We start from the raw sequence: 19,043 nt of genomic DNA on the forward strand, positions 1-19,043 counted from the left end.
TTACGTTTCGTGCATTTATTTTACAAGCGGAAAAGCTTTATAAGGCTTTTGTGGTCGTTTTCAATTGAAAGTTACATTATTAATGAGAACGTCAATTAGTTGTAATGAGAATAGGAAACGATGGATATAAAGATCATATAAGTTATATTCGAAAGAATATGTTAATATTTTCAAGTCTTAATGCGAAAGTAGATTAAGATAAATATAAATTACACGATAAAATGTTTGTAAAGCTTTCTAGGAACAAAATTTGTGGTTAAAAGTTCACATCTAAAAACCAAATTAAAACTTATTAAACCAGGTTGGTGTAAGGCCACAGTAGAATGAGTATAAGAACGACGCTCCATTTCCGTAAACCGAACCCTTGGCCGCGTTACTCGTCGATCGCATGTGGTTGGATTTAATTTATCATTACCGTACGTCAAGTTGAACGACCTACTTATGTACAAGTTTTAACACCTGTAATATGATAATAATACGTAGAAAACTTTGGGCATAAAAACAAGGGAGACATGTCAAGTAGCCATGACGCTTGTCGCTTTGATTTATGCAAAATTATCTATCGTGCATATAGTAAACAATTTCTTGTTGAAATCGTAATCGTTTTACGAGTGTACGTAATGTATAAGTTACATGTTTTTTGTTTAAAAAGAAACATATTTTAAAATGGAGTCAGACCGCTCGTATTTATAATCCTGCGGCACCATCGCCGTACCAACTTCGCCTTAAAAGTGAAGCGTTAATGGTATTGGATATAAATATTGTACTTCACTGCATAGTCTCTTCAATGATAATGTTGACATGTAGTACACCGCCAGTCGTCAGCCTTGTGTCACGTATATTCAGAGCTAAAAAACCTCGAATTCAAATAATTTAAAACAATATCCAACCTACTTATAGCGCCCCCTACCGGTAAATGTCATTATCGTTTTTCGTGCAGCCTGTGTACATTTATGATTTTTCAAAATAAGAAATAAAATAAGTAATTTATCGTAAAAATTGTTAATTTATAACAAATATTTCAATTAATAATTTATAAAAGACGTAGGTGTGATATATTGTGCAGAAAAGTTACAATGGAAAATAAAGAATTTTGACGAAATTATTCTGAAGACTTGTACTAGGCGGCCATTACGAATGCAGTCGCAAATTGAAAATGTATTATTTTCATTTATTAAAGATAAGATGATAATCTTATATATTAATGAGGAATGACAAGGTAAATTTTTACATATATATTTTTCCAAGCAAAGGATTTTTAGATTACCATATTGTTCTGTAGCAAGGAATTTGACGTCTTATGTTCATTAACTAAGCTTGTCACCTATTTAGGTGATCTCGCTTATTTAAATCCTTATATAAATCTCGCTTATATAAAGCTATGAACATAGAAATAGGGTGCTATTTAGCCCCGTGCATGGGTACTAACCCGTTTATACTGAGTATTTACTCACATAAAAGAATCTACTATTGAGTAGAATATACCTAATAGGTATTCACCCGTTCAAATAAGGTTATGACCCTTACATAATGGATATTTACCTACATTACAAGAAATAGGGTGCTATTTAGCCCCGTTCATGGGTACTAACCTGTTTATATTGAGTATTTACTCACATAAAATAATCTACTATTGAGTAGAATATACCTAATGGATATTCATCCGTTCAAATAAGGGACCCTTACATATTGGATATTTATCTATATAACAACTATAATAAGATACTATTATTAAGTAGATGGATACAACGGATATTCACCCATTCTAATAGGGTATGATGTCCTTCACATCGGGTAAATAACCCATATAACAAAATACTAATAATCAGTAGATAGACACAACTATTACCATCGATTGGGTGTAATGATTTTAATGAATGAACATTTTATTGAAGAATCATTCTGATTAATAATGTACATGATACAGGATATAGAGATGACAATTTATATCCTTTTGTAATACTCTAGAAGAACCTAAATTTGGTTTAACCATTCATAAGAATTTGGTATCTAGGTAGATCAGCATATTAAAGAGTAATTTACTAAAGGAACTATCTATCTATCTAGATGGTGATAGATAGACTAAAGGAAAAAATAGTTTAAAGGAAGAACACTAGCCTCTAGGAAACTGTGGGACGGATAACACATGATTAGACTTTAAAAGTTGCACACGTCGCAGTTACTATTGTAGCTGTAAAGAGTCAAAAGCCATGCCACATCAGGCGAATGCTTACTGCTCTCGAGCATTTGACATGATTGTTTCTTAATAATTTTAAATTATTTGCCTTTATAAAGATAATTTGCTATCAATTATCTTATTACTGGTGCTGGTCATTTATTATGTATAATAAATAATAAGAAGAAATTTCATAGTACAAGTACTGGAACAAATGATCGGCAAAATGGTTTAAGAAACAATGATTGTTCAATTCATATATATATAGTACAATATTTTATAATAACAAATATAACGAAGATATTTACACTTCATCCTATGATAAACTTCATCCAAAAGTTTGAGATACTCATACCAAATAGGGTCATTATCTGACTTACAACAAGCCTCATGCACAAATACCTGTATCACAGAAAGGCTTGATCGAAGTTTCCTTTGGAATAAATCTTCAATCACAACAGATTTTTAGGTGAGTGGTTAATAATGTGGTCGATTATAATTATAATTTTAAAGACCAGTTGTAACAAATAACTATTGACCCAAGTTTTGCAAGTGGTTAGCTTTAAGAGTCTATTTGTATAAACACTTAAACTCATTATTCTCAAGGAATGAAGATTTTTTTTCAAAATATACTCGGTATGTGTGTAGAAAGACTTCTCACATCAGTGGTAACATATTGTTTACTCTTAACCAATTTTTTACAATATTTTTACTTTACCAACACCTGATGATGGTGATGTTGGTTTATATTGATAACTTGGTCTTAATCTTGAGCTTTAAATAAAGCCCGGCATTCCACTCACTACTTACTATTGTTTTCAAGAATGCATATTTGGATACTAATTCATGATTACCTTAAACAGTGTTTACATGTCTATGGTTAAATGGAAATTCTATGCATTTCAAGTTCTTTCCTTTGGTTTGAGCAGAACACTATATTTATGTTTTTACTAACCTTTTAAAAGATACAAGACCATACATAACTGATTAAGATCTAGGGACATTGTGTCAGTTATATATTTATATAACATAGTTCCTATTTGAAATGTCATAATATTGGACAAGGAACAATAACGACACTTAGTAATTTAGGATCATAGACATAATAAGCTATATCATTCTTTAGGATTTATTGGTTACTTAAAAGATAGTTTGATAATTGGAAATAATACAACTGTTAAGGTTGTTCATTGTATTATACAAGGAATAAATAAATAAAAAATCAAATTGCTTTACCATTAGATAAAAGATTAAAAATCAACACAAGGGTGAAATAAAAAAAAAAATAAAAATAAAAATAAAAAAAAATATATATAATAATAATATTAAAAAATAAAAATTATAATAAATGCAAAGATATGTATATATATATAACAATTTTAATAATGTTTATCAAAATACTATCCCTCTTACAGATAGATATAATTACAGGTGGTAGTTGTCATATTATTTTTATTACCGGGACACAATCAGTTATGTAACATATGGTCATTATTCTCGGTATTTTTGTTATTTGATTTAAATAACAAATCCGATCAACTATTTAAAGTTAAATGCAGCATTACTTGTGCTTAAAGATATTTTTTCAATAATCATCTTCAACACAGTGAAACCCTAATACGTGTAGGCGACTCCACAGTTATTTCATATAGAAACAGCATGGTGTTTAATACCCACATTTAACCGTAATATCAAGGCACATATTGGATTTATTGAATACCCAAAAAATGTTTTTATTTCCCTAATACATTCAATAATTTCAGAGTGAATTTGCTATCGCTAAATCAAGATTATACATTGCGAATTAACACTTTAAAGGTTTTTAAATAGATTTATTTACTAGGAAACCTACAAGAAGTATGACTTACATGTCATGACTAAGGTTATACTATTTAAATGGAAATATTCATTTTATTTCTAATAAAATAATTGTTGTTAAAGATTATCTCTGAACGGTTGGGGAGTTTGTGGTAGTATCAGACTGGTCCAGACAGTCCTAAAAAATAGTATTAAAAAAAATAATAATAATAATAAATAAAAATAAATAAACCTTTCGTTTTGGAAGGGTTGCATTTTGGGTCTCATATGAATTTAAAAAAAAAAAAAAAAAAAAAAAAACTAGATCCATCTGTTTTTCGTCAACGCTTTACCCTGTATGTTACTCGCTTCCTCGAGGAGCGTTTCGTTTCTATACACGAATCTCAAGATTTTGTTGCTCTACAAGCAATGTTAGACGCAATAATGAAAACGTGATGCTGGTGCTTATAATATTTTGGCCTAAACAGTGTAAATAACTAGATCTATCTGTAGACTGGTTACAATATTCTTTTCATTTTGATATATATATATCTAGAATTATTTTTGTTCTTAAAATGCATATTTAGGTTTTCTATCCTCCATATCCCAAGTATGCTATTAGTTGGGATAGTTACATCTGATGTATAAATATTTTTAGCGAGTTAAGTGTAAAATATTATATATTATTTAGTGGAGATGAAGAATAAATACTATTTACTTTTTTTGGTTATTGTAATTACTCATATAGTAAAAAAAAAAAAACAAAACAATAATAATATATGAGTAATATATATATATATATAAGTAATATATAAAAACAATAGATATCGTATATATTATGACGTTCACTTGGTGTAAGCCCGTGAATGCCATTATTACTACCGATTCGCCTACATCTGAGTCGAGACTTCTAAAAAGTATACATAAACATAATAATAACATTATTGTATATTAACCAAATTGCTTGGCGGAAGATATTGTATATTAAATTGCCACATGAATTTAAACCTTACTATAACCAGTGTTCAAACAATCTAGTATTACCATTATTTCATAGTAATCATAGTATTTGTCCAGCACATCCTTAATAAAATTACCTAGATAGGCCTAGTAACAGTTGAGAGTTACAAGAATAAGTTTATTTCTTTTATGTAATCTTATAATACAGTGACCTCCCAGACGACAGTTTCTAGATTTTACCAACCACGGAGGATGATGGCATTGATATATCATTTTTTACAATACATACCATTAGAGAGCACGCTTTACCACGCTGCTACGCTGACGTCTAAACATATGAGTGTCAGTTAAGACCCTCTTAGAAGGATAGCTGAATGGATCAGATCTAAGTTCAATTTTGTAGTAGAGACGTTACATCAAACGTATACTTGATAACTGTAATTAATATTTAAATAGATATATTAAATTAGGAATTTTAAAAATAATAGGATTTAAATGTTTTTGTATCTTGTTTAATAGGCTCGTTATTTTACAAATCTCTAAACATCTACATGTCAACATTATCATTGAAGAGACTATGCAGTGAAGTACAATTAGAAATTAAACGAACTTACCTAAGTGAAGTTCCAATTTCAATTGTACGAACTGCATAGTCTCGAAATGATATTATAACCCACCCACCCATACTTATATACGATAAGTATTACCCATAATATCATCTATGTTGTAAAATAATCGAGCTAATGAACTTACATCTTGACCCCAGGATCTCTAAACTTAATGACATTTACCGGTAGGGGGCGCTATAAGTAGGTTGGATATTGTTTTAAATTATTTGAATTCGAGGTTTTTTAGCTCTGAATATACGTGACACAAGGCTGACGACTGGCGGTGTACTACATGTCAACATTATCATTTCGAGACTATGCAGTTCGTACAATTGAAATTGGAACTTCACTTAGGTAAGTTCGTTTAATTTCTAATTATATTTATATAAAGCGTTGTGTGATACGTTAACGCGTCTGAGTTTACCTTCAGGTGGAACTCTTGCCTTATTTGGAAACGGTAGAAGTGTCTATGGGCCGCAGAGGAGATTTAACGTATGGTAACTGCATGCCCGTTTGCTATTTCCATCACATAAAATAAACACACGCTCTCTGTTGCGCGCCGCCAGTGTTGATAGAAGGACTCGTATTACCTTGCAGTGACAACATTATATATGATATTCCTTTTAGTGATCTGTGAGAGAAAACTCGCACGCACACAACGAACGACAACAACAGGTGTTGGCGGGAAAGTGTGCCATCGCAATGATAAAAGTACAATACCGATCACGTACAGAAAACTAGAGTATTAAATTTTCCGCTTGATTTTGGCGACAACGGTCTTTGAACGAAACGGCGTTTGACGTGTAATCCAATCACGAGGAAAGTGAGGGAGCCGAGATAGAATTTTGACTGTTAGATGTGCCAGTAGCTCGCTCTTTGTGGTTACCGCGGCATGTACGTGTGTTACGAACTGACGATCGTTTTAGATGTCGGCCCGGCATTCCGGTACGCTCAAGGTGTATGCACATTAACAGTGCATTTATGATAATAATATTCTTTATCTAAGCATATTCGTTGAAAATTAAGAATGATTATTCCTTCACGTAAACGCACATTTGCTACGAGACCATTTTATTTATTATAAGGTGATGTTGTTCACGATTTAATGAAAAAAAACAATTACTACATTTGTACCTTTGTCTGACGTCGAAATAAAACATCTTCGAAACTTTGAAAGTTGTCAAATATATTTTTTAAATTCGAGAAATCTGAATTAAATCTCAAAAATTCTCTCTATGGTCGATGTGAGGATTCTCAAGAATCCTCACATCGACCATAAATAATTAAAAGTTTATTTAATGTTAACAAAAACGTTTCGTGGTCGACAGGACGAAATTACTATTTTTTCACTTAGCGTGGAGCATACGGGAACTTTTAGCGGCCATTCAGGGCGTTTAGTGAACGCGCGATTGTGTTGGTGTTAATGGGCAAGCGTAGATTTTTTGGGTGACATCAGTACCCTTACCATGAGTTTTTACGTTTTCACAAGTATGACTGTTTTGGTATTTGTTTACGTATTGGCCCATACAATTTCCAATTGTGATACAATCCGCTAGGGGCGCTGATTGGAAATTATATGAGCAAATACGCAAACAAATACCATTACAGTCATATATGTAAAAACGTTAAAACTCATTGTAAGGGTACAGGTAGAGCTCGTAGACCGTGGAGAGAGGGCTGACGTGACAGGATTATTACATCGAGGTATTTTCGCGATTGTATCTCTACTGAATCACCGTGTGTGATTGCGCTTAAATTTAAAACAATCCGGTATTATTTTTTCAATGTCATTGCAATACTATTTTAAATAAACCGTTTTATCACTGACTTTTGAAAGATATTCCACCACAAATTGAAATAATCAACATTTCCATCGACAACAGAAACGTTTGACGATGGTGACAGCCGAGTGTACGGTCGGCCGAAACGGATTTTAACGACAGATGACAGTTCATTCGCGTTTTTAATTTCGAATCATCTAAATCTTTGAAACGTCATTTCAATAAAGATGATTGATAAAAAATATATTAAAGTACGACGACTTGCGAGGGAGGTAAAAAATTGCAGATATACATTAATATTTTTCCGAATACTGCTCATATTTTCAAATTATTTGAGGTACTTCATACAGACCTGACATGTTTCAAGACATAAAATTTTGATTACATTTTCTGAAAAATGGTTGTTTCAAACGAGAATGCAATCCACCTGATGGTAAGTAGCCACTGCCGCGATGGATAACTATAATCAAGCCCAGATAGGATTTTAGGCATCTGAAGAACCTACATGAGGTCGGCCACAGATATATTGGTATTCCTGTGGACCCGATGTCGCGCCTTATAAACACAGAACACAGAAACACAGAAACGGTAGACAGTGTTTTATAGATGTAGTGGTGCTGGATAAAGAAACAACATTATCTAGTGGCAGCTTACAAAGTTTCCCAAGAGACAAATTACAAAGAATTTTATGACTTAGAACGTTGCATTCTTAATCCTATCAAATAATGCGGTCATTAGCACATTAATTAGATACATTTCACGTGGTTACTAACTTACAACTCTTCTCAGTAATATAACTTCCTTATAAAAATGTTTATATACACAAAAATTGATATGTGTGTGGTCTATGGCCGTAACACTTCCGTTACTTGCAGAATATTCAGTTACCCCTTAACCCCTCGCGACTTAAAAAAGTTTTACTTGAAATATCGGTTACTATTTAATGAATAAAAGTGCCACAACATTTTTAAAAATAGGTATTAATTTGAAAGCGATGCTAGCAAATGCAATCTTATTAATTATGCGTATAACTTTGATCTATGGTATAAGCCACTTTAAGCTTCATATCAGCTTAACGTAGCTTAAGAACCGACGAGATTTTATCAATTAATAGCTTGAAACTGATCGTGTGGATACAAAATTATGTACGCTATTTAAAAATGTATGTTTTCTAATTTTATATTTAAATAATTTAATCCTTTTCTTAATGATGGTATAGACTGTAGATAGTGATGGTGTTGGCGATTTTAATGGTATGCGATCTAATCTAATGAGTATACTCCTTTGTGTTTCATTGAAAGGTATGTGAGATAAAAATCTAATGTGCATGCTCCTTAACGTAAAACCGTTCGGCAGATTCATGTCGCGAGACAATATGGACCGGTCGCCGAGACCCATACATATACTTATACAAAAACTCAATGAAAGTCGAAAGTCACGCTTTCACTTGTCGGCGGCATTGTATTGTGCGTCACTGTACCATACTAATTTTTTTACAATGAGGTTTTATGTAGCTAATGGTTGAATTATCACTGGACGACTAGGTGATTGGGTCAGGTGAGGCGATTACGAGCAAATTACCGTGGCGCATGGCGGTCGGGCACAGCCAGTCAATAGCTTCGCGTGTTTATTAGCGAGTCAATAGATTTAATGTGTTGCATTGTTATGAAAAAGCGTGTGGTAATATAATTTTATAAAGTGGAACAAGTGTCTAGCCGGAAATGGAGATCCAAATTTGTCGGAGATCACATTACCCAGAAATTATATCGCCGTTTCGAAACAATATCATTAAGTGAAAATGTAACGCAGTTAGAAGATTGCTATAATAATCGAGGTAGGCAGCTCTTGTTTGAAATTGTAATATCTTCAAATTTTTATTACTGTAAACTGGACCTGTTAAAGAAATAGAATAGATATGTTAAAAATTTTGTTCATAGCTTATGCGACAACATAGTAGTAGCTAATGTGGGCGGTCAGTGTTGGGTACCAGATTTGAATCCTTAAGCTCAGTCAGTTACCTACTTAATGAAAACGGACGGTACAGAGATGACGTAGAAATACGTAGATGAATAATGAAGCATTTCTTACCGCACGGCGACGTCGCGTTAAAATTTAACATAGATAATTTTCTTGAGTAATCTAGACATATTCGTATAACGAAATAAAAAGAAATAAAACACGAAGCACGCAATTGCAAAATAGCCAGAAAGATCAATGCACTTTTGCTTGAGCTATGTTGCTGCATGAGTAGTGTGAGCATACGTTTAGTCAAGAACGGGACTTTTACGACACTACGATCCTAGGTATAGAGATTTGGGATGGACTAAAAACACCATTTAACAGTAAATATGTATATCGAATACAAAAAAATACAAACCGTATACTTAGCGTCTGTGCTCAGAAATTGGTCATCAACATTATCCAATGAAAGAGTGGACCTTGTAAGTTTTAAGCTAAGCTAAAAGAATTTAACCTTCTCGTTAAATGATTTATCGAGACACATTTGTAGTTGTGTACCCTTTTTTATTCAATGTAAGCAAATACCTATACATAGACGCTTATCATTCCTGCTCTATTGTAATCATTAATTAGTGCAAAAAACTATCCCGTTTTTTTGTATAAATTGATGGTCACGTCACATGTAAGGTGTGTTGTCCACTAAGACATAATTCACAGTCGACCATTAAGAGAGCGACGGGGCACGTGGCTCCCACAGTCGCGACTACCTGCCGCTAGACCGCGTAATACTCGACCTACGACCCTCACGTCCCGCTGACCGACGTGACGACACCGAGTCGCACTTCGCAGGATAGACTAAACTACTTCGCGAAAATCTACAATTAAGCTATGGTAGATGTAGGTAGGTAGGTTAGCTATGGTAGAAGAAGGCAGTGCTAGCCTAGTGGTTAAGAAACTCGGCCCCTCAATCGAGGGGTCCGAGGTTCAAATCCCGGGCACACACTTCTGATTTAAAAAGTTTGGTGCGTATTAGAAATTAATTATCACTTGCTAAACGGTGAAGGAAAACATTGGAGGAAACATGCATACCTGAGAGATTTATAAAAAAAATCTGAAAGGTATGTGAAATCTACCAATACGCACTTGACCAGCGCGGTGGACTATGGCCTAATCCTTCGCATTATGTGAGGAGACCGGTGCCCAGCAGTGGGACAGTAATGGATTTATGATGAGATGTAGGTTGTACATTACGTCGTCTTGAACAGTTCAGTACCCTTAGTTTTACAAAAATGAATGGTTTGTTATACATATAAATTTCCAATCAGCGCTTCTGGCGGATTGTATCAGAACTGTCAGATAATTCCATTTTTTCGTCTCACTGACGTACATTTTTGAAGGTGGTAATACTTTTGTCCCACACCTATCTGCCTAATAATGACATTATTAAGCGCTGCTGTCTTCTGGTTTAAACGATTGGTGGGACAAAGAAATAGGAGGCGTGTCATTGAAGACACGCGCGACACATAGGAACTCGCGTAGCGGTTTTCAGCTGCATCTACGCGCGGTCTTGGGAAGGCTGTTTTATTTCACAACATACGAGACCGCAGTGCCATGACGTAGCTGTCATGGTTGTGGAAGCAACTGCAAGCTTGTCAAAATCCGCTCGCGATTCCACAGTCGCTTTCGCAGGCGGACGTCAGAAGCGTTTTCAGGTAGCCTCGACGGGTGCAGTTCTATAAGTTATCCGCGGGTGCAGTGAAAAGCGTAGACGAAACAAATTCGTCGTCAAACTTTTAACTATGCACATAACAAAATTATTTAGTAGTCCATCATTTGCATTGACGGCTCTATCATGTTAGAGTCTGTCTTAATAGTTACGCCACGGTAAGAGACCTGTGTCAATGATGTTTTTTTTTTAATGTTTTATATATAACGTTATGTCTCTAAGAACATTTTGCTTTCTTTACAAAAAAGATATACGTAATACTCGTTAGATTATAATATGCATTATCACACACGATTATAAATTAACGAATGATAAAATATGATGACCGCACTGTGATAAGCTCTTCTTTAAACAGTCCTAATTGACATTGATTTATTGCCTTAGAAAAAATATACATCACGCCGTAAGATTATTAGTTATTACATGCTTTATACTATGGGCAGGAAGTACATACCATATATAGTATTTGTAGCAAATTTCTTCTACTTCTATTTAAAGAAAAGTGCAACTGAATGCATACGGCAAGCAGGTACCAAAAATATATAATATTACAATGTATATATTTTATCAAAATGTAATTAATACCTAATAATATTTAGAAGGTGGTAGAACCCTTTGTGGTTAGACTCTGGCGGCACCACCGCCGCATCGATTTCTGCCTAATAACAGCAGTGTTAAGCGCTGCTGTGTTCCGGTTTGAAGGGTGTGGTAAGGGAGACATACCTTTCCGAGGCGTTCCAGCTTAGTCATCAAGGGTAGCGGCGCATCTGTGGCCGACCTCAGGTAGGAATATCTAATCCTATCTGGGGTTGATTACAGATGTCTATGGGCGGCAGCAGCCACTTACCATCAGGTGGACTGCATGATCGTCTGCTACTCCTATATTATAAAAAAAAATGAAGTTGATCAAAATTATACAATTCTTGAATTACTTGTAACGTGCAAATAAAATTTATTTACATAAAACTATCATCTATGAGTAGACTTAACGTGATTATTTATGGTCAGTAGTTAATTATATGATAACGGATTTCCGTAACCTCTGAACGCGCCTATTAGATATTAAATTTCACGATAATGTCATTCGATTTGAAAGTGGTTTTAGAAACATGGAGATAAGCGTAAATGCTTTTGTCTAATGTACAGTCAGCTCCAGAAGTAGATGAACAGACCCAGATTTCAAAAATACCTATTCGCCCAAGCCTTCATAGGTATGGCACTTAAATAGCATCATAATTAGATGGACATCGTAAAGCGTCAAAATTAGATGAGCACTAATTGTCAAAAGTAGCTAATCAATAAGAATTTTTTATTTCTCTGTCAAACGTTTTCATATGTTTTGGTAGGTTATAGCTGTTCAGCTACTCATGACATTTTAATAGTTTATTTAATACTGACGCTTTAAGAAGTTCATCTATGGTGCTAGGTGCGTTCAGCTACTTATGAACGTTTCGGTGCGTAGGTAGGTATTTTTGAAATCTCGATCTGTTTATCTACTTTCGGAGCTGACTGTACCTACGCACCCGATGACCTCGTCGAAGTCGCGTATTTCTGTCTAGACTTTTGTCAAGAATTCCATTGTTACTTAAACTGGCCACCGAGTATTTGGTAGGTGTATTACTTTCTAATCTAAATGTAGAAAAAGAGGCAGCCATGCCTTATATTTTCGGTTGCCGTGCACGAAAAAGTATGTTTTTGTTCTTTTATTTCAAAGAAAAGCACATCGGTTAAGTATAAGAAGAATGCAAAAATGCATTCGTCGAACAAGAACTGATTTATCTTGTAAACAGTAACAGGTTGTGGAATTGAGGCTTTGACCTCAGATGTTTTTGACTGCATTTGATAAGATATACAAATTCCTTACACATTTAATTCTAATTCGAATAAGAGTAATCGAATAAAGTCATGTAAAAAAAGCTTTGGCACATCCACCGTAGATATAATGGCGCGATGTTTGTTTTGGTTTAAAGGTTATAGCAAAGCAGCAGAGGAAATAGCATATATGAATACATGGCATTTCAACATAGTCCTCAGCTGCAGGAGGTGCAACATAATTTGACCCCTGTAATATAGTCCGCAATAAGGTAGTCCGTGGTCACGACCCTCAGCATTGAGGATTTCGACGCAAGGAGGAGGGGGGGCAGACTTGTCACTTGCGTGATAATTGCCGGTTCCTATGATTTATTTCTTTTTTATAATATAGGAGTAGCAGACGAGGATGCAGTCCACCTGATGGTAAGTGGCTACTGCCGCACATGGTAATCTGTAATCAACCCCAGATAGGATTAGATATTCCTACCTGAGGTCGGCCACAGATGCCCCTGAGGAATAAGCTGGAACGCCACGGTAAAGTCTGTCTCCCTTACCACACCCTTCAAACCGGAACACAGCAGCGACTAACACTGCTGTTATTAGGTAGAAATAGGTGTGGCGGTGGTACCGCCGGAGTCGAACCACAAAGGGTTCTACCACCTTCAAAATTAACTGCAACCTCGGTTGTTATAACTATAACATTAAAAATTGGTACCGGTTCGGGTGGTGCAGGCGGGGCGAAGTCCCAGGCGTGTCACAAGTCCCCCCAGACGATCGCGCGCTTGCCGCGGTCCACCGACGCCAGGAGACCGGACTGCGGGTGCCACGACACCGCTGTCACCGCTGACCTGAAATACATACGTCATCATCACCAACCTGTAAATACTCTACTGCTGAGGTGACTGTCTTTGATAGACTGTCTGATGGGTACACTTCACTCATATTTGAGAACTTTATTACTCTCAACCATAAATTTTAATCATTTCATAAATAGATAAATGAATTCAGAATTAGTGACAATATGAGTTGAGGTTCTTTTTAATATTAATATTTATTCATTCATATTAACTTTTTAACTTTACTAAAATTTAATTACACCAAAATATATTTTTTTATCTTTAATCAATTGATCAATGTAACACATAATTTTTGATATTACGAAAGTACAAAAAACATTACCGTTTGAGCCAGTAGCGATACTCAATATAAAACGTACAAGAGTATGACCTGACGAGCTAACCTGCTTCCAATATTAATGATTGTTCAAACTTAACATGTAGATAGCGAATCGCATCCTACAGTCCTATATTTGTCAAGTCAAGAACTCTTGAGTAAACGAGACTAATCGAATCGGCACATTACCACTTGTGTATCGAGGTCAGCAGATGTACACACGTTTCCTCCGGACGCGATTCAAATGCAATAAATCAAAAATGGCATGAATGAATACTTGCACATTAATACTATGGTAATATTGATATTGATAAATCGTACTTAACGTTTACAGCGCTAAGAGCAGATTGGGATCTTCAGTATATATTAGGTTTGACATTTTCGACGTATACTTATCGCCTAGAAGTATTAAGCGTGAAATAATGTCAGACCCCGATTCCCCTTTGAACGCGGTTTATCAAATCCATGAGTAAAGCTTTGTTACAAATAACACAATGTAAAGTTTATCTAGCTTAGATTTATCAGCTCGCATAAATAATAAAGTCATTTGTAAAGAATTATCTTCATCGATTTCCTCGTCCTTTGGCTTGGGATCATGGACGTAATGTATAAAGATAGCAAATGATTTTGTATCGTTGGAGCTTTTGTGTCACATGCCAATAGTGATAGCTAGAGGTTAATCTCAGGACACCGGCAGTAGTAACTTGTACACGACAAAAAAGGCCTAAAAGTTTGACAAAATCTCAGTTCACGGGGTCGCACGAGAGACTGCAGGCACAGCTATATTTTATTACAAAACTTGTGCATTTAGCGTTGGTCGAGTGGACCGTTACGCTTCTCAGAAAATATGCGAGTGGACTATGAACGGTATACCGTGTTGTATGGTAGTATATTACAAATATTATGTTGGCGCTTAAATCTGTGTCACTGGCACTTAGAAGATACTCATCGTGACTTTTATTAATGCTCAGGCGTTTAATGAGAGCGGCAAAAAATGAACAGCTAAAAGAGTACGATCGATTTGTTAGTTAACTAACATTGGTCTAATCTGAGAGCTGCCTCACATATATTCAGAAGGCGTCTGTATTGAAAATAATTGAAAAATGAACATATTTTTATATCCTTTATAATAGTACTAACTATAAATAGTAGCTGTCACTATAAACTGATCATAGCTTTACCATATTCATCTATGGGAAGCAGAACATGGCAGGGATCAAGGGTTATTGCTTTTGTTAGAACTAAGATAACACTCCATCTATCTATCCAGTCCACTAACTTGATGTATTTTTCCTAGATTTAATCCTTCAGTGGCTTTCTATTCCATTCGGATATCAGCCTCGCACTATCTACTCTACGCGAGGCTGATGTCATCCATGAAAAAAAATCGTTTATAGCTCATATTGCAACGAATAAATGTCTATGTAAAATATTTAACATAGAGTGAAAATAGTACAACAATATTCATGACTGTTCAGTCAGTGTCTATAAGTGTCGTCTATTAAGTGATAAATCTTTCACTAGCGCTTGTACTATGAGACAGAAAGCGGTCGAGATCCTCGAAATGTGATTTGAAACGAGCGATTTGAGTTTGATAGTGTATGGTGCATATTGTGTCAATAGATTTATTTCAGTAATAGCTTTTGGCTCCATTGTCGTGGGTTCGTACATTGCTTTCCTTATAGATATAGATAACGGGGTGATAGTTCCGCCGACGTCCCACAATAGTTTTAACTTGCGACAGTGTCTGGCGTTGTCCGTGCAAAATTAATGATTCGTAGTCACGATTATGATAAAGTAGCCCGAAGAAAAGCTATTAATATAGTCTCCTATTGACAATGTAATGAGAGTTATAACAGAGGAAGGTTTTGTGTACGATGGATAATAATTTAGATAAATTACAAATTAAACCGCTCCGCAATAAATTTGACATGATTTGTTAACTATAAATATTACAAGGATAAGAAAAGTAATCGAGATTTACTTTGATTGTGGGATGCCGCGTATCTGCTTTACATCGTATAGGGCAAGGTCTCTCATAAACAAGAATTAGAGTCTAGTTGGGTCGGTTCGTTTACACATGCCGCTCCCGATTGCCTATAACGAGCTCGCGGGGAACTCCAAAAGGGGACTGGGAAAGGCCGTAAACCCGAACAGATCCCGCATTAATATCCCGCAATTGTTGCCTTATTGAAATATGCCTTATTAAATGCAAATACCTCCTTAAATATTTGACGCCGTGTTCCGATCATACCATGAATAATTCAAGTACAGTTAACTTGAACGATACGATGTTGTTATTGGTTGGTAATTGACTTGAAATTTTCAACACGATAATGGGGCAATAAACGTAGCATGCGACTACTTGTTGAAAAAAGTTAAACTTGATCGTTATGAACATTGAAACCGAAATCAACGTCAATAATTTTATTTTATGATCTATAAAAATGTGATAAGCGTAATCCAATCTGCTGGCCAGCTGTAGTCCAAATGTATATAAATTCCGGTGTTCTACGTTTAGTTTCGGATATTCAGATATTATTTATCAGAGTTTGGATATGAATATTTAAGCTTTACACCTCAATATTTTAGGTTACACGAGATACAAAAAGAAACGAATAAATGCAAGAGTAAGAGTGATCTACTCAAAGGCCTGTAAAGTCTGTTAAATGGTATCTGATCAGTTTGATAAATTTCGACTTTATCCTTGTTCCTTCTTAGAAAAAATTCAGACCCAGTAGGGGGTTGATAATGGATCAGCTTTGTATTACCGGTGGGTAGTTCCTCATAAATACTGATAGGATAACTTGTTTTATTCTAGTCACGTATCGATTCATAACCGCATTACACGCCTACTATGTTAGGAAACAGGTTACCCAATAAAGCAATTTCAAGAATCTATTCGCGGCGGTCGATAGCCCTGTCGGTACAAAAACCATGCACCACGATTAGACTGTAACGATGTTCGAATATGTACATAACTCGAGTTCTCTCTTAGTTTCGTGTTCCTATCTATTCAACATATTCGACTGCACGAGTTAGGTGAACATAATTTGGTTAAGGGGATAGCTAGCTGCTAAATATGTTGCCGGAAATATATTTCTTAGACTATATTTACGGTTGTCCTTGAGGTAAAAAGGGGGACTATAGTTTTATAGAATATTCACCATCTAGGACTAGTTAGGTTATTTCTGATCAAAATATACACAGTTATCTCGAAATTTGCGTCACCGCATTGCGAGCGCCTCGGCTTGAATATAAGTAACGTAACTTGGTCACCGTCCATTAAGAAGTTAAAGCAAAACTTACATATAAATAAATGGCGTTTAAACTATAAAAATACATTAAGTTGAACCTATGGAAGGTATGATTATTTTACAGTTTTCTTTTTTAATTTTGAAAGTCTTTCTGTCGAATTGTAAAGACTAATTTAGCAAACAAATGAACTGATTTGCATATAAATTCTAGGGAAAAATAATATTTTACAGGAAAGAGACAGTTTAAAATTATTTTTAACCCGTTAGTTTATCTAACCTGCGTTTGGAAATGATTGATTATTGACACAATCATTTCCGCTCCGTAGAGTTGATTTATATACATAATCGATAAAGTGCATTAATATTATCGCGTTACTGGTACATTCATCGAAATTTATCGCACGTTAACTAAATTATTTAGGGAGATAAATAAATTAAAGAAGCATTATTTAAAATTCCGTTACAAATAAATTATATCTGTCTCTTTTATAGACAACACAGTATCTTATATTCAATAAAAAATCTTTGTCACAGACATTGTTGATAAAAAGTTACTTAAAGTGACAGAACATATTAATATAGCGTAGAAAATATGCATAGTTTTACTGGGCGTTGCCCAGACTATACTAACTATTCAATTTTGTTTATGCGAATTTTTTTAAAGGCCATTAAAATAGAGTTCTTCGTGATTGAACTGCGGTATCAATTCCGTTATTCTTGTGTATGTTTTCGCTGATGTGTTCTTGGAGGGTGTGGTAAAATACATTTACATATTACATATCACGTATCAACTTTTATCGTCAGGAGCAATGCGGAAAGCAGTGTAATAAACCTTAGATACTCGTACTATATAGTAGCTGAAACTGGTACAGAGTATTACATGTCATGTGCAGATTGACCGCATAACACAAACTTTTTAGAAGAAATTTTAGAAGAAAGAAGAAGACAGAAGCTTTCAGACGTTCCAATTGATACCGTCAGTTTGGGATTGTACCTAGTCCTATTTGGGGTCGATGAACTATTTATTCGCGAAGAAAATTTAATTGAACAAATGTATGTCGTAAAATATACTATACCTACCTATTATATCCATATTACTACGGATGGTGTCAGCGGTCTCCACTGACACAGTTGCTCGATTCTTGTCAAAAGATTCGATGCGAAAGCTTTCGTGTTCCCGACCGTTTACCCGGCCGTCATCTGCCTGGGACACTATTAAACCAGTTGTTCACAGTGCGCCACTTTGAGAGATTATGACTAAGTATCGTTGTAAACATGAAACATTGTACAGAGGAATACAGCGTGGTTGACACGGGCGTGATGCGACGAGACTTGTGACGGGTTGTAGCGGGGCGTCCATTGGTCGTGTAGTATAGTCTAAGTTTATTAAAGGGTTGTCTACACTATATTGTTATAGCTATTTTAATTGTTAAAGCTAATTTTAATATTAGTTTTATTGATATAGATGGAACGGACAGGTTTCCGATGAGGAGATGAGTTCTTTGTAGAGTATAAATGTTGGATTTTAGTAGCTCCTCAATGAATATTTTGTTACGGTTAGTTGGACGCCAGATTCCTCTTATATATAGTAAATCGTAAGTTTGTACAATACATGACCGTAGAAAATGATTAGATGTTGATTTCTGAACATTTTTTTTTGTATAATTAGTGATAGTTTAATTATTATAATATACGAACTTTACTTCAAAGTTTTCACTGAAATTGATATCAATATTTACAAGATTAGCTCGAAATAACAGTAAGACAAAACCCGTATTTATAAATTATCTTCAA

General features: G+C 34.9%; 1 protein-coding gene across 2 annotated transcripts in view; it reads right to left on the reverse strand.

Annotated features, from left to right (window-relative positions):
- Atg16 (Autophagy-related 16) overlaps nt 1-19,043 on the reverse strand; it is a 191,302-nt gene that overhangs the window by 8,582 nt on the left and 163,677 nt on the right. For both annotated transcript variants that reach the window (XM_073073092.1, XM_073073090.1), the window contains one exon: nt 13,535-13,667. In XM_073073092.1, coding sequence (XP_072929193.1) covers nt 13,574-13,667 — 94 coding nt within the window. In that variant the 3' untranslated portion in view covers nt 13,535-13,573. The remainder of the gene's footprint in view (nt 1-13,534; nt 13,668-19,043) is intronic.

This window comes from Epargyreus clarus, unplaced genomic scaffold (genome assembly GCF_041222505.1).
Source record: "Epargyreus clarus isolate Ecla_fem2 unplaced genomic scaffold, WU_Ecla_fem_2.2 ptg000005l, whole genome shotgun sequence".
In the NCBI taxonomy this organism is placed as follows: domain Eukaryota; kingdom Metazoa; phylum Arthropoda; class Insecta; order Lepidoptera; family Hesperiidae; genus Epargyreus; species Epargyreus clarus.